This window comes from Hoplias malabaricus, chromosome 5 (assembly GCF_029633855.1).
Source record: "Hoplias malabaricus isolate fHopMal1 chromosome 5, fHopMal1.hap1, whole genome shotgun sequence".
NCBI lineage: Eukaryota > Metazoa > Chordata > Actinopteri > Characiformes > Erythrinidae > Hoplias > Hoplias malabaricus.
This window is the reverse complement of record NC_089804.1, coordinates 52081065-52105909: the sequence shown is the minus strand read 5'-3', so window position 1 is coordinate 52105909 and position 24845 is coordinate 52081065. Positions and strand designations below refer to the sequence as shown.

The 24845-nt window shown below is 38.2% G+C and overlaps 2 protein-coding genes across 4 annotated transcripts in view; one reads left to right on the top strand and one right to left on the bottom strand.

Moving 5' to 3' along the window:
• Positions 1-6: 6 nt before the first annotated feature.
• Positions 7-12545, top strand: slc26a10 (solute carrier family 26 member 10). The gene is made up of 18 exons (XM_066672615.1): positions 7-401; positions 2625-2735; positions 3090-3247; positions 3594-3758; positions 3937-4089; positions 4278-4360; positions 4816-4963; positions 6435-6548; positions 6664-6741; positions 6842-6937; positions 7040-7146; positions 7607-7676; positions 7928-8107; positions 8186-8240; positions 8374-8462; positions 8554-8608; positions 10072-10178; positions 11349-12545. The coding sequence occupies exons 1-18, from the start codon at positions 137-139 to the stop codon at positions 11382-11384; spliced, it is 2070 nt and encodes a 689-aa protein (XP_066528712.1). The 5' UTR covers positions 7-136; the 3' UTR covers positions 11385-12545.
• A 2591-nt stretch (positions 12546-15136) lies between these two features.
• Positions 15137-24845, bottom strand: part of b4galnt1a (beta-1,4-N-acetyl-galactosaminyl transferase 1a) — a 28937-nt gene continuing 19228 nt past the window's right edge. For all 3 annotated transcript variants that reach the window (XM_066671144.1, XM_066671143.1, XM_066671145.1), the window contains exons 10-11: positions 18503-18740; positions 15137-17230 (exon numbers count right to left, since the gene is read on the bottom strand). In XM_066671144.1, the coding sequence (XP_066527241.1) occupies positions 17019-17230; positions 18503-18740 (450 nt within the window). In that variant the 3' untranslated portion in view covers positions 15137-17018. The remainder of the gene's footprint in view (positions 17231-18502; positions 18741-24845) is intronic.

The window sequence follows — 24845 nt, the reverse complement described above, 5'->3', positions numbered from 1 at the left end:
AATGGTTCCTGATGTCAAACCTGACAGCTATATATGAATGGCCAGGTCGTACATCCTAACTGCTGTGAAGAGTCCACTCTCGGGGCACACAGCCGTTTGACAAAGAAGCGTATTTTTCTATATTGAAGAGGACACGATGAGCACTTCTGTGGCTGTGTACAGGAATATTTACACAGAGGACCGTTTCAAACAAACCTACGGAACCGAGGCTAAACCGAGTGGAAAAGCTCGGCTCAGAGAGACACTCTCCAGGTCGTGTAGGTGTTCCCGCGAGACATGTCTTCACCTGTTGAGACAACGAGTGCCCATTTTCAACTGGCTGCCAAAATACAGACTTAGAAAATGGCTTTTAGGGGACGTTGTAGCGGGGTTGACGGTTGGTATCCTGCACATTCCTCAAGGTAAACCTTCACTTCACGTCCGTTAATCTCCTGGCTCAGGATTTGAATTCTCCGTGTAAAAGTCCGTTACTTCAACGCGCTCGAGCACCTTTAGAATTTAACACAACGCTTCAAATATAGCAGCGGGAATCAGCTGAATGTATCGGTTCACTGTTAGTTTAAACGTTTCAGAGAACTTGAAATGAGAACATTCAGGTATTTCGTTAGACCTTTCCCCTCAAGCTTATTTCTGTGTGTTTCTTTCCCCATATCAGTGCCGTTCAAAACTACAATTTTGGGAGGGCTTTCCTTTCAAAACACTCATTAGTCTGTATTTGTACTTTTTATGATACACAGTGATGGAAGTGATTTAATTTACCCACACCATAGCTATTAGTGTTTACTTTGATTGATATCACACTTTATTAGTGAAGTATGTATTTTCCATTATACGTTATAACATTTATAGAGCCGTTAGTTTTCTAAAGCTCAGTTCTTACAAATGGAAGAATATGAGAACATTACACACAGCAAACAAGATGGTGCCCTCAGAATCTTCTCTGAAGTTTTACTGCAGTTATGTAGAAAAATGAGATTGTAAACTTATAGCCTACTTTTACAATTAAAATATTTTTTTGGAAATGTACTTCTACTTCTCATAAAGTTAACACTTTGTTGGGGAAGGGTTAAGACCTTTTTACTCTGCTTTCATAAGTAACATTAAAAATGCCAATTTAGTCTCTTAATATTTGACTTAATATTCTTTCATAGACTGTTTATATACTGTTGAATTACGCTGTCTTATATTCAGATTTATTGAATCCAGCACTTGTAGCATTGGGCGCAAGGCGGGAACACACCCTGGAGGGGGCTAATGATAAACAATTATTAGTAAATGTAAGTAAATGATGGCAAAATGTTCGCTGAAGGTGCAATCAAATGTGCTGACTAGATCTCAAGAAGTATAGCAATGTCAAATAATACTGCAGTATTTGAGTGAGACTATGTAATAACTCATCAGTTTTTACTGTTTTGGATATCAATGTTTCCTTTAAAGTTAATCTCTGGTCATTGTTTAAAACACTAAACAATCATCTCTGTTCAAATAATTACATATTACAAAGTTATTTCCAAGAAAATCCCTTCAAAGTAGTGTAGATGTAACTCTACATCTTCATCATCATTTAGTATGCATGGTTCTCTGAACATGCGATTGGTTCCCATCTGTCTCCATTTACATCTCTACCACTCACCAGCTCAAATTGTGTCATCCGAAAGTTGACAGGATGTGTTTCTCAGGTTTATGATATCAGAAACCCTGGCTACCTTGACTTGCCCATTCAAGGCTGTCTTTGGAACAGCTTTAAAACAGAAATTCTCAGTCATGCTTACTTCACTGTTTGTTTTAGCACATTCAACAACATCACACAGTGGTTCAGCAACACTACACATAAATTTCATTCATTGTCTGTAAGCACAAGGCAGGAACACACCTTGGAAGGGGCGCCAGACCTGTGCAGGGTGACACACACTCACACATTCACACCTATGGACACTTTTGAGTCGCCAATCCACCTACACACTTGTGGCTTTGAACCATGGGAGGAAACCCACGCAGACACAGGGAGAACACACCACACTCCTCACAGACAGTCACCCGGAGGAAACCCATGCAGACACAGGGAGAACACACCACACTCCTCACAGACAATCACCTGGAGGAAACCCACGCAGACACAGGGAGAACACACCACACTCCTCACAGACAATCACCCGGAGGAAACCCACGCAGACACAGGGAGAACACACCACACTCCTCACAGACAATCACCCGGAGGAAACCCACGCAGACACAGGGAGAACACACCACACTCCTCACAGACAATCACCTGGAGGAAACCCACGCAGACACAGGGAGAACACACCACACTCCTCACAGACAATCACCCGGAGGAAACCCACGCAGACACAGGGAGAACACACCACACTCCTCACAGACAATCACCCGGAGGAAACCCACGCAGACACAGGGAGAACACACCACACTCCTCACAGACAGTCACCCGGAGCAGGACTCGAACCCTGCGAGACTACCTGCTGCACCACCACATATATTTCATGAACTTTAAAACTTTTTTTGCTGCATTTTTCCATTTATGTTTAAAGAAATTTGATGTCGATTAGTAATTGGATTGTGGATTGATGTGGATTAATCTCACAATTACACAAATTATTCTGTTTCAGGGATGGCTTTTGCTTTATTGACATCAGTGGCTCCAATATATGGTCTTTACACATCATTTTTCCCTGTGGTGCTCTACATGCTTTTTGGGACAGGACGCCATGTCTCCACAGGTAAAACCTTTGGTTATTCTGTGTTCAGTTTTGTTATCTCACACTTAACCATTATGTCTGTAGTGCTATTTGTCTTGTAATTATGTAATTGTGCTATAACATAATTACTGTAAATCAACTGAAATGTAATTTACAGTGAATTAGTGGAAACTGTGTCGCATGGAAGGTTTTATGTAAAAATACAGCCTTCATAAATATACATGTACATTGAATGTATTATTACAGATATAATAGCAGGGTACAATGCTATAAAAGCAATGCTAGACAGCGATTACATTTACATTCAGGTATTTTATAATACATTTATTTCTTTGAGTACTTGAGTATTATTTCATGCTGTATTGGCCTGCACAGGTACTTTTGCTGTGGTGAGTCTGATGACTGGCTCAGTGGTTGAGCAGCTGGTGCCCACTCCTTCTTCTTTGAACTCCAGTAGCTCAGAAGCTGCAGAGCTAGAAGCTCAGAGGATTGGCGTGGCCTCAGCCATAGCATTTCTTTCAGGAGTGATGATGGTAAGAAAACATCTCCACAAACATTTTACAAACAAGAGCCTTAAAGGCTTTTATTATCAAGACCTATGAACAACCTTTCAATGAATGGTTCTTTATAGACCATGCACTCATCAGTGCACACAGTCCACACGTGGCAACCAAGCTGCAAAACAACCCATTTTGAATTCATGGTTTTCCGATATCAGAAATATTGCTTTGATATATATTAAATATATCTGTCTATACAACCAACAAGAGTTTATTTGCTCAATCATTTACTGTGTGTTTTCAGGCTGAATTGTGGGTGGCTCTAAATTTGTGTAATAACAACAGTAACGACACTTGTGTTCATGGCTTTCATCCTCAGCTCTGCATGTTTGGTCTCCAGTTGGGCTTCCTCTCCACCTACCTATCCGAGCCCATTGTTAAGGCCTTCACCAGCGCAGCTGCCTTTCATGTGACTGTCTCACAGCTGCAGAGCATGCTGGGATTACGTCTTCCTCGCTACACTGGCACCTTCTCCCTCTTTAAGGTTAGAGCCCTAGAAACAGAATGACAGATTATAACAGAGAGTAAAAGAAAGAAGAAATCTTGATGATCATGTGACCAAATTTTCAGCATAGTGCCAATACTAAAATCAGCAAACTTAGCAATTAGTTCATCATGTTTGTTACCGTTAGTTCTGTAATCTTATTAACCCTGGCCCGCAGACTTTGGCCTCAGTGATGGAGAGCCTGCCCCACACTAACCTGGCTGAGCTGCTGATCTCTCTACTGTGCCTGTCTATGTTAATTCCTATTAAAGAAGTGAACACTCGCTTTCGACAGCGCCTGCGCACTCCCATTCCTGTGGAGATTCTCACAGTAAGTTAGCTGTTCACCCTCACCTTCTTGAAATTGAACAGTTTTTAGATTGGTGCTGTGACAGAACTAAGAACAAAGCTAAGAACCGTCTACTTTGCAATGTAACTTCAGAGTAATTAAAGAGATTTATATTAGTTCATATGATCATATTGTAACTACCAGGTTCATATTATTTTGCCTGATTGTAGGTGATTATTGCAACAGGAGTGGGCTATGCCTCCTCGCTGGATTCCACATATGATGTACAGATAGTGGGTCATATTCCAGCTGGGTAAGTCTTTTAAATTTTCAGTTATACATAGGGCTGGACGATAATTCAATATCAATATATATCGCAATATAAAATGTTTCAGTAACAATGATATGAACACATTTTCATTATTTCAATATATATTATTTACACCATCTGACACTGACTGGTGTTCATACAGGTCAGTTCAGTGCACACTGTTTAAAATTTTGTTTAAAAGTATTACTGTTGACTAAGCCAATATGTTTATTTTTGATGGTGATGTCATGTTTCTTGTTTGTTCTTTGAAGATTTTCAGTGGATTTTATATTGTTCGTATCAATATTGGTATTGACCAAAACTAAGAAATTTATTGTGACATATATTTTGGCCATATCATCTAGCCTTGGTTGCACTTTTGTTAGTTTTTGATGTTATTATGTTGTTTTTGAGGTAACTTCATGTCTATTTTATTTCCCATGGGTTTTGTTGTGCAGGTTCCCTCAGCCTCGGCTGCCTGCTTTGCAGACAGTGCCAGAAATAGCTGGGGACACTGTTGCCATCACATTTGTAGGCTATGCTGTGTCTGTATCACTAGCCATGATATATGCCGATAAGCATGGCTATTCTATTCAACCAAATCAGGTAAAACCATTCTCAGATGCTTTCATTATATATATATATATATATATATATGTATATAACTGTCATATAGTACAATCTGAAAAATATTGATAATAATAACATACAACCACAATTCCAAAACAGTTGGGACACTTAGCAAAAAACCAATAAAAACAAAATTCCTTACTGTGCAAATTATTTAAAACCTATATTGTAAATAATACAACTGTAAAAATTAAACTGAGAAAGGTTATTGCTTTTTGAAAAATATTTGAGCATTTTTATTTTGATGCCCTAAGCATGTTCCAAAAATATTTGGGATGGGAGCACGTTTACCGCTGAGCTTCATCTTCTTACAACAACACTGTAATCATTTGGGAACTGAGGAGTCACTCAGAGTCACTCCCAAAAAAACAGTAAACTTTTTTTTTTTTTCAATTCTCGCTAGATTCAGTATTTCTGTTGCTCAACAGCTTGAGGTCTCTGTTATAGTGTTGTTTGTTTCATAAATTACCAGTTGTTTTTCAGTGTGTGGCAGATCTATTCTAGTTATCACCTGGACTATTTTACCTAGGGGTCATATTGTTGTGAAAAGTGTGAATTGGCCTTGTCTTACTGAAATAAACTAACTATTCCCTGAAAAAGACAATGTCCCGATTAGTAGCATGTTGTTCCAACACCTGTGTTAACAATGAGTGCCTTTACATTCATTTAATGATCCAATAACTGCACAAAATCAGATTTTTTTAATAACTCAGAGTTTACATGAGTCCGGCAATAATCTGACTTCTGGTTTACAACAGCCAATAATATCACAGAAGCCTGTCACATAAACTTCCTGCTGTGGCTTTTTGTGAACATGAGCCAACTTTACCTGCAAAAATGGATCTTATTTTCTTATGAATTCTGATATTACGTAGTGCTGCTCTTCTCACAGGACATAAAGTATCAAAAGTATCAGTGTTTTTTTCAGCTCTTTTTAAACAAATGACTCTGTCCTGCTGCCAGTTAACTTAATTTATTATTTTTTTAGCATTACCTGTCTTTTACTGCACCATCCCAACTGTTTTTGAGAAATATCGTCTTTGTACTGTTTTCAATTAAATGTGTTAAGTGTTAAATGATTGCATTGTTTTATTTACATTTTGAACAGTGTCAAACTTAACTTAACTTTTTTTTAACATAACTTTTATGAATATGGGGTTGTATTTACTTTTAGGTTATTGCCAATGACTACATAACTTACTATGATTTCCCTAATCTAAGTATCACTCATTATTTACCTAGACTTCAGAAATAGCCACCTGTAATGACAGGGAATGTAAATGAACTTCAGAAATCAAATGATCTACAGTTGTGCTATAATCATTGAATGTATACTGTGCACTGTGTTGTTTACCAGTGCCAGTGTTTCAAGATCTAACACTCCCATCTTTGCTTAACTGTAATCACCATCAATATCACTGTTTATTTTGCCATCACTTTTTTGCAGGAGCTCCTGGCACATGGCATTTCCAACACGGTGTCTTCTGTCTTCACTTGCTTTCCCAGTTCAGCCACACTGGCCACCACTAACATTCTAGAGAGTGCAGGAGGATACACACAGGTACCTAAAGATACCTATGGTATATATGAGACCCATTTGCAGAAGTTAATTGTCAGTCAGTTGCACAGGTAAAGTGTATCTCCTCAGTAAATTGAATTATTTTTAAATCTTGTAGCTCTCTGGCCTCTTCACTAGTCTGGTGGTGCTGGTGGTGCTGCTGCTCATTGGCCCTCTGTTCTACTTCTTACCTAAAGTGAGTTAGTTCCAGAAATATATGCACAAAATAATAAAAGGCATTCCAAACACAGTTGCAGCAGCAGGGCAAATGCTGAATTGTTCCTCTCCTCCGTTAGGCTGTCCTTGCATGTATAAATGTGACAAGCTTAAGGCAAATGTTCATCCAGTTCCAGGACCTTCCAGATCTGTGGAGGATTAGCAGAATTGACTTTGTAAGTGTTTCACCATCAGTACATGACCTTATAATAACGCTTCTGAATAATGATGGACAGTTATACAAAGCAGAGTTGAATTGCTGGAATGTGTGTGTACAGACAGTGTGGTTGGTGACCTGGCTCTCAGTGGTGGTGTTCAATGTGGACTTGGGTCTGGCGATCGGAGTGGTTTTCTCCATGATGACAGTCATCTGTCGCACACAGAGGTAGCACAATAAATGAACATTGTCAGTAGGAATGTCAGTACCAAGAAAAACCCTGTGGTCACTTGATGAATGAGTCTACTATTCACAAACCCGTCTAGGCATCAGGGGACCATAGAATAAGCTCTCCAACTGGAGCAGTCCCGCTGAAAGCAAATATCGAGCACATACAGTAATATAATTGCCTGTGTAAATAGAGATTGAAACTACCTAATTAGATTTGTGCATTTATCAGCTACAATAATCATGTTTACTATATCCTCTAATTATGCTTTCCAAAGCTCAGGGGCAGTATGGAAAAAAACTGTGAACTGTGAAGTATCCCTTACAAAACACCCTGTTCCAAAACAACATCTCTCTCCTGGAGGATGTTTCATTTCCCCATAAGGCTACACATAAGGAGAGGGTAAATAAAGTTGAGACATAACTAAACCTTTAATAAACTTGCTTCTTGTTTTCACAGGGCCGGCTGTTCAGTTCTAGGGAGGGCATCCAACACAGAGATCTACCGCCCCATCGATAACCACAATAAGGTGATACAGCAGCGTCAAATCATGCTAGTGATTTTATCTTATTAAAAACAATATACTGTATTATGCACTACTCTGAAAAATTCAGAAATGTCTCTTCATTTGTTTATCTTCCAGTCAAAATGGTAATAAAGGTATTTCTGAGGAGATATAATCCATTTGTATAAGGAAGGAGAAAGACAAAAGAATATAAGGACACAAATGAAATGAAATTGAAAGAATTGCTAAAATATGCTCCCTTGTTTGTACCCTAGTGTTATGAAGTTCCTGGAGTGAAGATTCTGACCTACAATGGTCCTATCTTTTATGGCAACCGCAGTTTTTTTAAAGCAGATGTGAACAAGCTGCTGGGCCTCACACCCGAGCGAATCCGTAGTCGGGAGAAAGCCAGGAAAGCCTTGGAAAAGAGAGAAAGAGAAGCCATCAATACAGTGGTCAGATATTATCATAAATGTTCAATTACTGTTGATAAATAAACTCAAAATTTACTTTATTATTTTTCTGAATTTCAGGAAAGAGGAGTTGCAAACACATCATTTTCTTCTGAACATGAGTTTTTCAAGTCAGGTGACTAGTGCTCATTCAGAAAACACTTCTCTTTTAACTGAACAATGACTACTGTGACTCTTCAGGCATTGGGATGAAAATGACAAATGATTGTTTGAAAATGAAATAATACAATTTGTCTGCATCATTGCAGAAATGGCAGAGAATGATGTCCAGGCAGTACTAATTGATTGCAGCAGTGTTGTTTTTGTGGATGTTGCAGGAGCCAAGCTCTTCATACAGGTAAGCTGAGTCATCCTGGCTTGTTTTGATAATTACCTTTGCCCTTTGTGAACTTCTGATCATAAACATGTATACATTGTGTCTGTTACAGATGTGTATTGAATGCCAGAAGATGGGAGTGCGAATCTACTTGGCCAATTGCAATGGTACGTTTGTAGTATAAGCAAATTGCTTCAAGTAGAATAAGCATTTAAAGGTAATACTTTCACCCATTGTTCCTTATTTCGCCTTTTTCGAACGCAGATACATACATTAATTACTACCTTAAAATCATGGAGTGAGATTAGTCTCAAAATATTTAAACAAATATTTAAATATTGCAAAAAATAAAACACAAATAACAAATATGTTTCACTATTCACAAATAAATATGTCACAGTCTGTGTCTTATGTTCTGCAGTTTGTACGATACAGTTACATTAATGAATAGATGTTTTTGGTTTTCATAGATATATCATTTTTATTTAAAAAGTTTAATTGTAAAGTCACAGCCTCAGATTAAAATGATTTATATAATGTTGAATTTGCCTGTTTCCCGTGAAGTATTTTTGTTTATTTCCTTTCACAGGTTTTTGGATTTTGAGACCTTATGCATTTCTCCCAATCCACACACATGCAGCCATCCATCCACAAATGTGGCAAGCAGGCGAACAAGCTACCACTAAGTGGCACTGTTATCTTCAGAAACTCTTCTGTAACTCGAATTCTTCAGTTTTGCAGCGCTGTTTGTTTTCATGCATTAAAGCACTCCCAAGTTTAGAGTGGGTTCCTACCAAATTCCAAATAATCTGAAACAGCAAAAATAAATATTACCCACCTGTGGAACAGGAATAAAGCTATATTCTGGTTTATCTTCATGAGTTTCAAGGTTTGGAGGCTCTTTGCCATTTCTTTGCCATGAGCAGATAGAGAGGAAGCCTAGTATGTCTGACTGAGCCACTTTGTTTTTTTTCACTCGTTTACTGACATTGGGGCTTCGTAAACACTTTAGACCAGTTTCCAGTGCACAAACTGACTGGATAAACTTGTGAATATGACAAAAAGCCTTTTTTTTGTCATTTTTATTACAATCGTAGACATTCCCTTAAAGGTGGCCCCACCCCCTCCAAATCAACAGTGTCATCTAGCAGTAGCTTGTTCACCTGCTGGACACATTTGTGGATGGGTGGCTGCATTAAAGTGTAATCCAAAAGAAAAGTCTCAAAATCCAAAAACCCATGAGAGGAAATTAACAAAACCATGTCATGGACAACAGGCGAGTGACTTGATCCACAAATGCAGATTCAACAATTTGTTATTTATTTATTTATTTATTTAGAGACTGCAAATTTACAAAAATATGCAATTTAAATGTAAACACATAAAAATTATGTACACCAATGATGTACACATTTGTACAAATTGCAGAACATGAGACACAAACTGGAATATATTTATTTGTGAATAGCACAACATATTTGTGATTTGTGTCTTTATCTAATTAATTTAGGGGAGTATGATTTACACATTTGTCAAATATTTTGAGACTAATCTCTCTCCATACTAAAATGGGATTTTGTTGCTCCATTCACACTCAGAATAATCTAATCTAATCAAACATATTCTATAGAGAGTGTGCTGAAGATTCTCACATCCAGCGGCCTGATGACCTACGTGAACCCACAGCACATCTTTGTCACTGTCCATGATGCTGTTACCTACATTCTACAACAGAGGGTATAGATGACTATTTTTAATATGTTTATATTGAGTCAATAAGTGGTTGTACCCAGTATTAAATAAATATTTAAGTTGATTCCAAGCTAATTTATCTGTAATATGTTTATTATGTTGACTTGTTTCTCTTCCTCGACTGAAAACCTGTTTAGACAAAGATCTGTGTCAGATACCTGATGAGCTCCATGAATAATACCATGTAACATGACCTTGAACCTACAACTCTTAGTCTGACTTACCAAAGATGTTTTTTTTTTTGTTTTTTTTTGGATATGATTTACTTTTAGCCAATATTTTTAATAAACATTTACAGACAGAATTCAGCAATGACCCAGTGGCTTCGATGATGTGTGTTTTGAGCCAAATGTCTTATAACAATTGTCTATAATCTACAAATGCTTCTGGATTATTTATTTGATTTCAGTAGAGGGGGTGTTACTTGGTGATAATATACAACCCGGTCTCACACACACTCGTGATTTGGTCACATATATAGGAGTTATATATAGTGCAATTCGTGGCATAGTCACATATTTTCGACATTTTATGCGACAATATCACAATCATAAGTGAATGGGTAATTACCATAGAAACCGTCATATCCGTACCCCGTGGTATGAAACAGTAACACGAAAACTCCTCCTCATTAAGGCGTCATTACCATCCGTTAATACCACGGCCTTATTTTGTTTTACGGAAAATATAACGTTACTAATTCATTATTTGCTAAAATATCGAATCAAATAACCTTTTGAAAATTAGTCAAGATAACGTTAAGTGAAAGAAATGTTCTTGTTAGAGTTAAAGCTAAAGTAGGACACCAATAATAAGCATTGCTTTGGAGAAATTTTATAAAAGTCTTTATGCCTTTGTTGGAATAACAACCTATGATCAGTAAATCGCATTATGCCTTTTTCTATGTTATGAGTAATGACGCCTGTAATGAGGAGTTTTCGTGTTACTGTCGCATACTGTTTCTATGGTAATTACCCATTCACTTATGATCGTGATATTGTCGCATAAAATGATGAAAATATGCGACTATGTCACGAATTGCAGTCTCCTATATATGTGACTATATCACGAGTGAGTGTGAGACCGGGTTGTTATATATTTGGATTTGCTGGGAAGGGAGTTTATTTTTTAAATTGGTGTTTCTCTTTTTCACAGGAGAAGCCTTCAGAAAGCACAATGATTTGGGTGTGAAGCCTAAATCTCTTAAAAGAATAAATCCTGGCTTTTTAATGCTGAACAGCTTGACACACACCGTCTAAGGAATTCAGATTTGCCATGTTTCAGAATGCCACTAACTATAATGGTTTGTACCGGCAATATGTGGTGTTTTGCCTTAAGGCTATATAGTGGCCATTCAAAATATTCTGGAGCTTCCGTTGTGAACGCTTTGGGCCGGAGTACAGAGTTCAGAGAAGGCCTAATGATTTCTGTGAAATAAAAAAGGTTAATACAATTATTATTATTATTATTTTCTTTTTACTTAGTATAATCATGATACATGATGTATTTAAAAACAGTTAGTTTTTTAGTAGTACTCTAATTTTGTTTGGAAACAAAAGGGTTACATTTCTGAAAATGAGCTAATCAAAATCTCTCTCTCTCTCTTCAAGTAAACATTCACGTTGATCAGGCCTGCAGGAGTTGGATAGCAGTTGACAGATTAACTTGCAATATAATGAAAAATTGAGAGAGGAATCAACCAAACATATTTTGCTTTAGAAAGGTCCGAGATATGTCCCTAATTATCATTTCAGTGTGATGTTTGAATTGGAAAACATCTGAGTTTCCAGTAATATGCTAGCACTATGCTAATGGCAATTCACATAGAAATCTCTAGGCTTCAAATACCTGCCAAAGGATGGCAATGTGAACTGCCATTAGCATAGTGCTAGCATATTACTGGAAAAACTCATAGGGGTGCTAGTATAGAGTTTGGAAGCATTTTAGCTAATGCTCCTCAGTTCACCACTGGGTGGTTCCAGAACCTGATGGAAGTTCATACTCATTGAAGAATGCAAAATGATGTATTTGTGCAGTGCTGCAAGTCTCTGATGTTTGCAGAGCTAATGGTGTTAAGGTTCACACTTGTCTCAATGAAGCACAAATAAAACCACATCTGGAAATAGACAGCTGCTGTATATACTCATATGCCGTTGACGCTTGTGTACACAACAACATGCAGTCTTGTAGTTTTTCATTTCTGTTTCCTTCAGTTTTTATTTTCAGCCTCTTCTGTTCCTGTTTTCTGTTTGAGTACTGGAAAAAGATTGAAAATTAGTAAGCACTTCTGTACATGTATTTATTTATTTCAGAATATTATTTTCAACTATAAATATGTGAAGAAAGGCTAAGATACATCATTCAGCATCAGAACAAAGTAAGGTCATTGTTACAAAGGGCATTGTATCTCCAAAATAGTTACTAGTAAATAGTAATAGTAAAATAAATTTTCAATGGAAGTAATTGTAAAAAGATTTAATTACAGTTAATTTGGGTGTTTTTCTATTAGTCAATTCATTAAGAAATTTTCACACAATATGAAGAACATCTGCTGTGTTCAAATGTGATGTAGTAAACTTAAAATGGACAGAAATGAGATACTTGATCCTGCGATCTTGGCACAGCTGAAGGTCAATGAAATAACACACTGCCCTCTGCTGTTGATTCTATAGAATCACTCCCTGAAGGCCACCTCCTCACAGGCCATCACCCTGACCTCATCACATTAAAGTGCGGTTGAGAACCGGGCCACACATTCATTAATGTCCTGCAGGATGTTGGATGCCCATATGTGTGGGTTATTTTTTTTATTTATTAATATTTTTTTTCAGGGTGTATTTCAAAGAAGCCTCCAGACACTGCCTCCTCTGGGCTTTGCTTTAAAGCTGAAGGAGTACTTTACTAATTAGCAGGACATAATTTAGTCCACACCAATTACAGGGTGTGTTACAAGACTATCCAACTTACAACACCACCCCCCACACACACACACAAAAACAAACATACCACAAACCACATTCCAAAAAGCTGGATCTCCTTCATTCCGTCCTCGCGAGCTGTGGATTTTATGTATTTGGTGAAAAAAACAATGACTATGTATGATACATAAAAATAAAATGTTTATTTCTGATTAAAATATGTGCGTGTGTAAGCTTTATTTAGGTGACGTATCAATACAACATTCCTTGGCTGTACTTCATTCAAGTAAATTCAGTGGTGGACATACAGCAGTTGGCCTCACCTAATAAAGTTATTCAATTTGACTTAGCAAGGTCTCTTCCAATCTTACAAAGCCCCTAAACAATGAGACATGAGGGCAGCCACTGCATAGTGTATCCCCAAGCGGACATATTCACCATCTTTAGTCAGAGATCATAATTGTCCCATATTCTATATTAAATTTAGATTTTAAAGTTGTAGTATTGATTATATGCACCGCATTTCATCTCCATGACTTATGTTCTTTTACACAACTTAGCAACAAAAACATCACCTCTCTTCCTGGAGAGGAATGCAATGTACCCTTAGAGAACACAAATGGACTTTTGTACTTTTAATGTTACATTTAAACTTTATTGACAATGTACCTGTATTGTACTTTTTTTTGGGACAGTGTAGCGTTAATGGTAATGTGTCCTGACATGACTTCCACAGTGACGTACTGTGTTGGAGACTCCTCTCCCATTCACATTGGCCTAGCAGGTCACACAACAGAAAGGTTTTAACAGCCAGGGGCAGCGGAGGTTCCTGCCAGATCTCTCAGGCGGGGCTTGTTCTTTGGGTAAATTAAGAGTTAGACACCTAGACGACTGTCACGTTTCACTGTGCAAATTAATCAGGAACAGTTTAATAGGTTAATTTCTGTGGTCACCTCATGTAGAAATACCACACTAGACTTATTTTAAAACAAAGTTCCTCTTTATCGACGTACTCTACAGTATTTATGGGTAGCTATATCCATGAGTTCATTAAAAAAAAGGTCTTTAATAAAATGACTTTGCCTCTACAGTGACTGAGCAGTCAACTATGATCATAAAAAATATCAGTTAGTCACTCTCACAAATAATGTGGAGACACCAGCTTTATCATTCCTCATTTATAATTATATTCTTCACTATTCGGTCTTCAGATAACATTCTATTTGAGGTGCAGGAGATCCAGAATAAACAATATTAAGTTTATGGTAGCCATATTGTCCAGGGTCCGGTTTCCCAAAGACATATTAGTGCGAGAATCCTCTTAAACAGGGAGAGAGAGTTCAGTGTGATGCTTACTCTACCACTTATAAATCTTAAGATGCTTTTGGGAAACACAGCCCAGATCTTTAGCTTCTCACTCTACTCGATTCTGGCTGCTCTGGTCATCCCTACAAGGCTGTGCCTGAAATTAATCAGTGCCCTATTCACTACACTTCACTACATAGGGGCGATTTGGAACACGCCTAACGTGGTGCATAAGAAGAAGAAAAAAAAATAATAATAAAAAAAGTCGTCAATGGGACAAGCCCTACCAGAACCCCCAGAAAAGGCTCTGCAGCTTGAGGGGGGAAAAGAGGAAGGAAAAGAAAAGAAAAAAACCCTTAATATGAGTCTCTATAAGATATTCCACCATTTTGAAATTGCCCAAAGAGGCAGGACTGTACGGAGCAAAGCCTAATGCTGACTGGACTGTGTTACTCAGAGGCTGGTTAATACAGAGCCATAGGTTAATATTGTGGTAGAATGAGAGAAATTTAAAAGTAATAATAACAATAAATAAATAAAATCCTCTCTTCCCCATTTGGTGGTACATTGCCCCAATGTACAAACCAGGGGTAATGTGTGCTGGGGCTCACTTCATGGGACATATATTGTTGCTGTCTAAAGAAAAACATGTCTCAAAATAGTAACTTTAAAATGGAGGGAGCAAAACCTGTTAATGGAAAAAAAACATTTCATACCAAGTAAGTTTGGGGAATTTCTATTGGTCCATTCATCATGAAATTCCACATCATAAAGGACAGCTCACAGCTGCAGTAAACAAAAAACTGACAAAGATGGAGATCATTTTCCATGGACATGACCATACGGGACCGGTGTGAACAGCACCTAACAGACACCACCATTAGACAATCCCCTGAGGATAGGGTCAATGTATAAACAGACATTTAGCCACTGAGACAATTGCATGATTTCAGAAAAGCTATATCAAAAATACACACACACACACACACACTACTAAGATGTAAACAATCATTCAAAGTAAATGAATGTGAAACTGCGCAGCATTTAGGGTCCGTGTAATGTTTATCAGTACAATTTCATGACCGTTTGAAGCTAAGGGAACTGGGTTTAAAACTTATTTGAGGTACTAAGAAAAGAATGGGTTTCCTTCGTTATTATTTTTTTTTATTTCTTCTCGTTATAATCATAATTTCCTTATTCCATTTTCTCATATTCCCATTTACTGCATCTTGTAATAAAAGTGATAGAACTACCAACCGTCCATGGGTTTGTAAAAGGCGTTATTATTACCATGACAACGGGGGAGACCAACCTACTGCACCTCTGCAGATTAACCACAGACTGACCGCCAAACAGCGAATAATGTCTCCGTACTCAAACACACAGCAGTGTCAGCGTTTACACAACACACAAACGGTTTGATTTTTAATATCTGGAATACAATTTAATTCAGGTTATGGGGTTTGCTGGTTTAAGGGTTACAACCCTTATTCGACAAGTAAGATTTGGTTTTGTGATAAAAACATCAGTAAATAATGAGTAATTAACGGTTGGAGTGCCTTTTGTTCGGTGGCCTACACGGGCCTGACTGAGCAGCAGGGTGCAGTCAAACCCTCTACACTTCAAAAACTCAGAGTTTCTCTGTATAACGTCGGCCTTTAACACGTATGAAGACTTTATCCACCGTTTAGTGGAAAGTCTGTGGTTTATATTTGTCTATGGTTGACCTTCAGAGAGCGCGACTCCCCCGCTGTGATGGTACAGTCCTAACACTTTCATTACAACACGGGGTAAAGGGGGAAATGAGAGGGATATGGAATAAAAAATAATTTTTAATTTTTGAGGATATTTTCACAATTTTGAGGAGCAGAAACGAACAATTAGGGAAAAAAATACCTTTCATTTACTATCACAAATGAAAAAAAATGAAGTATTAAACCTAGTTTTTTATATTTGTATTTAGCCTCGAACAATAAGGAAATTGAACTGAAACGTCACACATATCCAAAAATTGACCAAGGTTCAAACAAACACTGGTCTATCGCCCTCTTGTGGACAATGATCAACATTGCTATCACAATGGCAAAGTTTTTTTTTGTTTGTTTGTTTTGTTTTTTTAAAAAACACAAATTAATATCTCGCCATTTTACTCTGAAGTATAAAAACAATACATGTGTGAAACACATTCTTATAATTCGGTTTCAGTAAGTCAAGAAAATCCAGGAATTTTACAGAGCAGGATTTCTCTGTTAGTAATAAATATAATGAATTAAACCCAGTGATTTTTTTTTTACGATTTTACAATTAACCCAGGCATCAGGACTGTCCAGAGAAAATGTCTCAAGTCACTTACTGGGGGACAATGCTGACGTCAGGGATGAACTGAACAAAGAAATCCTGCTTTGTTAAATCCCCCAGCTTTATAAAGAGTATAAATACAATGAAACCTGCCTCTGTAGAGCTCTGCATTTACTTCCTTTAGCTCCCCAGGAAGATGACCTCCACTGGCTCTTTGGTCCATCATGACATTAACATCACATTATTTAGGAAGCATCACTAAAGGCACATGTTAAATACTAAGAGTCTCCTATGGAGTGTATAGTCAGGAATTGCTGGTTTTGCATTTGAAGTGGTTCTTGAAGTAAAACAGAGAGTTTTGGAGGTTGGACGGGGCTGGATAACGGAACTTGGAATAAGCCTGATCCGTTTTCGACTGTCCAAACGGCAACATCCCTTTGATCTTGGACGCATGACTGACGATGACATCATCACAGGAACCCACATGCATGGTGCCGAGGCCATCCACAAAAAATTCTACAGATAGATGATTTACACAGTTATAAACATATCAGAAAAATGTGTGAAGCAAAACATCAAGAGGCAGATACTGAAAGGAAAAGATATAAATGATAATGAATAAACTTACCAAATTTGGCATTGCTACTTTTGTATTCAGAACTTAGACTATATATATATAAATTCTTAAATATTAATGTATTAAATATCAAATTTTAACAATTTTCTCTCAATCTGACAATAATGGTATTAGCATTACTTCGTGATTACAAAATGTGATTATATTAAAAAATAAATATATATACACACTAATAAACAAATATAAACACAAACTGTTGATTCATTCATTATCTGTATCCAGTTCAGGGTCGCGGTGGGTCCGGAGCCTACCTGGAATCATTGGGCGCAAGGCGAGAATACACCCTGGGGGCGCCAGTCCTTCACAGGGCAACACAAACATTCACACCTACCCCAGTAAACCTTTACGTTATTTCAACGTTGAATCAACGGCTAATGACTGCCGTCTAATCAACGTTCTCTTAAGGTTGAAAATGAAAGTTGAAAAGACGTCCAAACACAGACATTGAAAAGACGACTATTAGACGTATTTTGGACGTCCATTGACGTTATTAATTGGTCCCGAAATAAATTACTTGTATAAAACGCGTTTTGGACGTCCACCGACGTTATCGATTGGTCACCACTTAACTAACTAAAATGGATTTTGGACGTCCATTGATGTTTAAAATATGTCCTTGACGGACTACTTTTAGACCTATTTTGAACGTCCAGGGACGTTCCTTGTTTACTGGGACAGACACTTTTGAGTCGCCAATCCACCTACCAACGTGTGTTTTTGGACTGTGGGAGGAAACCGGAGCACCCGGTGGAAACCCACGCAGACACAGGGAGAACACACCAACTCCTCACAGACAGTCACCCGGAGGAAACCCACTCAGACACAGGGAGAACACACCAACTCCTCACAGACAGTCACCCGGAGCGGGACTCGAACCCACAACCTCCAGGTTTCTGGAGCTGTGTGACTGTGACACTACCTGCTGCACCACCGTGCCGTCAGCTGTGTTGATTTTACATGTAAATACTGATTATTAAAAGCTTCAGTCTTAGACATTGCAATTAATCACAGCAAATTGTGCGGTTAGTTTTTTACTCATTCGAAAGGCCCAATATATAATTAGTGAATGTACATTGTACTCTGTAAAAATCAACAAGTAATCAAGTTTTATAAGAGTATGTATAAGTAAATGTACATAAAATGCTGCTCACCCAAGTGACCGACCCGGGCCAGACGAGGGTCAAAACCCACTTGCCGGATCTTCTCAGTGCGAGCCATGAAGAAGTTAATGACCGCATCAGCGACCACACAGTTGGGGAAGCCCTCGATAACATGGTGAAAACCCTGTCTCATGTGTAAACAATCCCCTTCTTCTCCACCGTCTTCTGTGGAGATGGTGTGTCGATAGGTGGCAGTGTAGCCTGTGACTTCTCTCACTGCCCCTCCCACCTAACCCCACACACAGAGAGAGAGAGAGAGAGAGAGAGAGAGAGAGAGAGAGAGAGAGAACATGGTTAACATTCACTGGCCTCTCTATAGAACCCATTAGAGTAGGTTTCAAAGGCAATTGCCACAGCTGCCCACACACACATTTAGGATCATAAAGGAGAGCTCTTTTCACCAAGCAAACATTTTGCAGTGGTGTGGAGTGTTTCTTTAATCTAAATTTACAGAAATAAAGACCCACCCACAACTTGTGTTTTAAATGTTCCATATTATAGTGAGTATTTATAAATGCTTTTATTAATTAGTTTTCCTTTAGAGATGAGACACTTGGAGAAAAGCTGACATTTAATTGACAGAAATTGGTTTTATATTTCGACCATAACCTGCATTTTATTCTTAACCAGTGAAGTCAAGTATATTTGAGAACTGAATGAGACAGGGTCATGTCTTAAATATTATTATTAATGTGAAGCTACATGTAACGTGCAAAATGTGTACTGATTTGTATTTACGTGTTGCTAAGGGCATACGATTATCATTGTTTTAGAATATGAACATTTAAATAAATATGTCTAATTTAAAACGACGCAACAAAAACACAACACTGTACAAAAGCTTTGCTGTAGTAGCTGCAAAAGATCCAGGGAAATTGATTCTCTACGGTCGGATCAAATTACAGTTTGCCCAAGTCAATTTCAAACTTTCAAAACCCATGTCAACAACAAACAGAGAAATGCAATGAGGAACTGAAATAAACAGCGCCATGGGGTTTATTATGAAACAGACACGGGGAAAAAAAAAGTTCTCATTTACAGTATAACCTTACCTTTATTGACAGAGAGCAGCTAATTGATAAGCAGGCCAGAGTACACTGTAAGGCAGGTGGTAAAATGGGTGGACCTGTGTTTACTGATGAAACTGAAAAGGTTCTCTTCACTTGTGACGATGACTCTACACCAGTTCGGTGCTCTACAATATGGCTGCATTGATTTATAAACTTTTTTAAAAACCCCTAAGAATTAATTCAGACAGCAATGTATATAATTCTCTCACAGAGAGAGAGAGAGACAGGTCTGATAAAGAAACGGTTCAGTTCTTCTTGAGAAAGTCTGCCTGGGTGTGGGCAAATTTGCAACACTTTCATACAGGAACACCACGCAATTACAAAGGCAGCATCAGTGATGACATGGTCAACCACAGAGAGCTGAAAAACAGATTTTAAAAAATATATTTAAAGAAAAAGGAACAGTGACATTTGATACATCAATAGATGACTACAACTGAGTTTTAGTGCCCTATTATTCATTTTAGCATGTACTTCTCTTTCTCTCATAAAATGAAACACACACACACGATGAGTGGAGTTAAGTGAAATCTCCCTCAAGCCCAATGTAGGTGTAAGCTGGGGAATCTGTCAAATATCACACTTCTAAATTGAAAGTACAAAAACAATTAGTAAAAACAGACAGTGACACTGAGGAAAAAAAATGTCTAAAGTGTACACAACGCAACCTCCACTGCACATTTTTGTTAGTGTTATATTAGTAGAACACTAAACAGGTGTGTGTCTGTGTGTAGTTTATACTACTTATTATTACAGAGAGATTAGGTAAATTATTGTGTGTCTGCAGAGAGGTAAATTCTGACTCACTATGTTGTGACAAATTTATGCAAATGATTGCAATAGCATTTCCATAAGCTAATCAGGTGTACGCAATTTGAACCTTGTCTGATTCCGGTTGGAGTGCATTCATTCATTATCAGCAAGTGCTTATCCAGTTCAGGGCTGCAGTGGGTCCAAAGCCCAACCGGAATCATTGGGCCCAAGCAAGGAACACACTCTGAAGGGGGCGCTAGTATTTCACTGGGCAAGACACACACACACCACTTGCCAATGTGTGTTTTTGGACTGTGGGAGGAAACCGGAGCACCCGGAGGAAACCCACGCAGACACAGGGAGAACACACCACACTCCTCACAGACAGTCACCCGGAGGAAACCCACGCAGACACAGGGAGAACACACCACACTCCTCACAGACAGTCACCCGGAGGAAACCCACACAGACACAGGGAGAACACACCACACTCCTCACAGACAGTCACCCGGAGGAAACCCACGCAGACACAGGGAGAACACACCACACTCCTCACAGACAGTCACCCGGAGCGGGACTTAACAGGTCTGGAGCTGACTGTGACACTACCTGCTGCGCCACCCCAGTTCGAGCGCAGACATTTAATCTCCATGACCTCTGAGAAACACCCATCCGGCAAGCAGAGCCATGCAATGTGGTGGAATTACAGGCTTTTGATATACGTGAGTGAGTCAGTCTCACACTCCCTCTCATTTAAACTTAAAATGGTGGTTCTACAAGGATTCTTTGGATAAGGAAATGGGCCTGTATAGAACCCTGAACCACCTTTAGCATGATTAGCGGGTTCTTTGCATCATGAAAGGGTTCTTAACATAGTACCTTATCCAGTTAGCACCTTAAATATTACCTTTTAGAAAAGGGTTCTATATGGCACCAAAGACAGACACAAACACACACACAGAAGCCTCAAACTTATTTTCATCAGGCATGAGGTGTCAACAAAATCAAAACAAAACCTGACGCCTTGTTACAAATACCAAGAGCAGCATGCATGAAAGAAAGGGTGTATTCCACTGTTTTTGAAAAGCCTGCTCCAGCTACTGATGTATATCAACTGATTGACTTAAGATAAATATCTAACTCTATCCTACATCGCACAAATACAGTGCAGGTATAGGACACTGAACGCAATGCTGCATTTTTCTTAGTGCTGTAATGTGCATTTTTTAAGAAATTATTTGAAAGTTGTTGCTTACAGAAGTGAAAGTGGGATATGTCAATACGTATTGAATTAAACCTGAAATGCAGTTTGCTGGATCAGGCCTGAATGGAATCAGCAGATAATCACTTGCTTGCCATAACTCGCTCTGTGCTTTCTGTTATTCATTTGTTCCCCTCACTTTTGTGCTCACTGTGTTTCGGTTCTGTCACATCTGTCTAGTCATGTGCTCCACATGTTCTCTCTTACGGTCATGTGACCTTAACTTACAGGTCTTTTGTTTATAACAGTTTCTGTGTGTGTTTGTTGGTCATTCATAGTTTTCTTGTTTCTGTTTGGCTCAGGTTATCATTTTCTGCTCGTGTTTCCATCTTTGTCCATGTGCTTCCACCTTTATCTCAGTCTCTGCTCAAGGTTAGTGTCATGGTTAAGACTATGTGCCTTTTCTGTCTCTTGGTTATTTTTGGTTGTTCCTGTCTTAGACCTGTGTTTCTAGGGTTCTGTCCTCGCCCTTTTCCACCAAATGTGGAACTAGTTCAGTCCCTTCTGCAAATCTAATTTCGAACAGCTGGTTCACGAACTAGGAAAAAAAATAAATTAATTTGTTCCCAGCTGGAACCTACAATTCTTTGGTTGGGACCGTGTCTATTAAGGTGTTGAGCTAAAGAAGCTCCAGAAAGATCTCAGAGCCTCAAATGCAATAACTTGATGCGTTGCCTACTTTTATACTTTTTATTTTCACATCCTCAGGACATTTACAAGTGTGTATCCTGTATTACTATGATCATGAACCCGCTGTAAACAAAAGGGGAAGAGGGAAAAAAAAAAAAAAAAAAAAAAAAACAGTTCTGTCTGCTCTGGCACTGATTTTAGCCACAGTGACACAAACTCAGCAAACCAAAGCCCCTACTAATAACATTCTTGGTTCCCATCAAAACTGGTGGCTACGTGAGCCAGTTCTCTGGAGTTCCAAGAATCCTGAAAGAAACCAGAGTTCTTTTGGTGGAAAAGGGTCATAAGTCTCTGTCTGATTGGTTGAGTTCTCTGTTCTATTCTGCTTTTAATCAGTGTTAGAATTATTGGTCATGTGTGTTTTTTCCCTTACTTTCTTAATCTGTTTGTTCATAATTCCTTTCTGCATCAGTTTATACTTCTACATCTATTCTGGGCCCTGTTCTCTTAGTTTGTAGGGTTTTGTAACATTGTGTTACATAATGTGCATTTATATATTCTTATTCATAGTTCTGTTAATGGTATTGTTTTCTTTTTCCTATCATAATCTCAATGAACAGATGTGTTGTCTGAAAGGGAGAGATTCACATCACTATGCCGGTGGTCTTCAAACTTGTGCTGAGTGGGAACCAGTGTTACATTTTAGTGTGAAATGGCACTGTCATGCACCTCTGTCCAAAAAAGCCTTTAACTTAAGAGTTTTCAAAGCAAAAATTATTTAAAAAAAAATGTACAAGCTAATGCTAGTCTCTTCATATTTTATTTTCAGTAAAAAAATAAATAAATAAGTAAAATGCATCGAGGGCAGCAGTGTACTCACTGGAACAAAAGGTTCAATTCCTATCTTGGGCAGGAACACGACAATACACCTATATGAGACCTTGGGCAAGACTCCTAATGCTATATTTGCCATATCTTACATAACAAACTCTAAGTGGCATTGGATAAAAGTGTCTGCCAAATGTCATTTATGTAAATGCAAAATTGCTGTTAAATTTCCCCATAAAAGTGTTCAGCACCCCTGATCTTAGCCAGTAGAAGTGCACACTGACCATCAGCTTTGTCCAGTGTTTGGCTTTTACAGACTGTATGAAGACTGAGTCACAGTATAACAGAATATACAGCCAAGGAGTCAAGCTCCAGATGTAATGCTCTTTTTCAAAATGTTATACGGCTGTGGAGAACATCGCTCCTGGAGCATATACAAAGCAGCCAGTAAGCAAATCAGCAGCAAATCAGCAAAATCTGTTCAAGCAGAGCATGTACAAAGACTTGCATTTCAGGGAATCTCTTTATACAGGGTTTAAAGTAAGAATGAGGCACAAAATACAGGTAAGGGTGGGCTATAAACATTATTGTATTTAATTAATGAGTTTGAAATTAGTTATTTGTTTTGCACAAGTAAATATAAATGATAAAGATCTCATGAAAATGTAAAATGCCCTTTAAATATGATGTAGTATTGATGAAGTATTGTTCCTGTCCCTCCTGTAGCTCACCTTTAGGGGTCTGATGGTGTACAGGGTGGGCCATTTATATGGATACACCTTAATAAAATGGGAATGGTTGGTAATGTTAACTTCCTGTTTGTGGCACATTAGTATATGGGAGGGGGGAAACTTTTCAAGATGGGTGGTGACCATGGCAGCCATTTTGGATCCAACTTTTTTTTTTTTTTTTCCCCAGTGGGAAGAGGGTCATGTGACACATCAAACTTATTGGGAATTTCACAAGAAAAACAATGGCGTGCTTGGTTCTAACGTAACTTTACTCCTTTATGTGTTATTTACAAGTTTCTGACCACTTATAAAATGTGTTCAAAGTGCTGCCCTGTGTGTTGGATTGTCAATGAAACCCTCTTCTCCCACTCTTTAGGTGATAACTCATGAAAAAACAAAAGTTGGATCCAAAATGGGCGACTTCAAAATGGCCACCATGGTCACCATCCATCTTGAAAAGTTTTCTCTCCTCCCATATACTAATGTGCCACAACCAAGAAGTTAATATCACCAACCATTCCCATTTTAAGGTGTATCCATATAAAATGGCCCGCCCTGTACAAACCGGATTCCAAAAAAGTTGGGACACTAAACAAATTGTGAATAAAAACTGAATGCAATGATGTGGAGACGGCAAATGTCAATATTTTATTCATAATAGAACATAGATGACAGATCAAAAGTTTAATCTGAGTAAATGTAACATTTTAAAGGAAAAATATGTTGATTCAAAATTTCACAGTGTCAACAAATCCCAAAAAAGTTGGGACAAGTAGCAATAAGTGGCTGGAAAAAGGAGATTGAGAAGCTCTTTTTATACCCAGTCATGTTGTCAATTGACCTAATTAGTGTTAATTGGTCTTCCAGCTGTTCATTATATGCTCAGAGTGTCAGTGTCTCTCTGAAGCCAAGATGGTAAGAGGATCACCAATTCCACCATTGTTGCGCAGAAAGATAGTGCAGCAATACCAGAATGGTGTTACCCAGCGTAAAATAGCAAAGACTTTTAAGTTATCATCATCAACCGTGCATAACATCAAAAGATTCAGAGAATCTGGAAC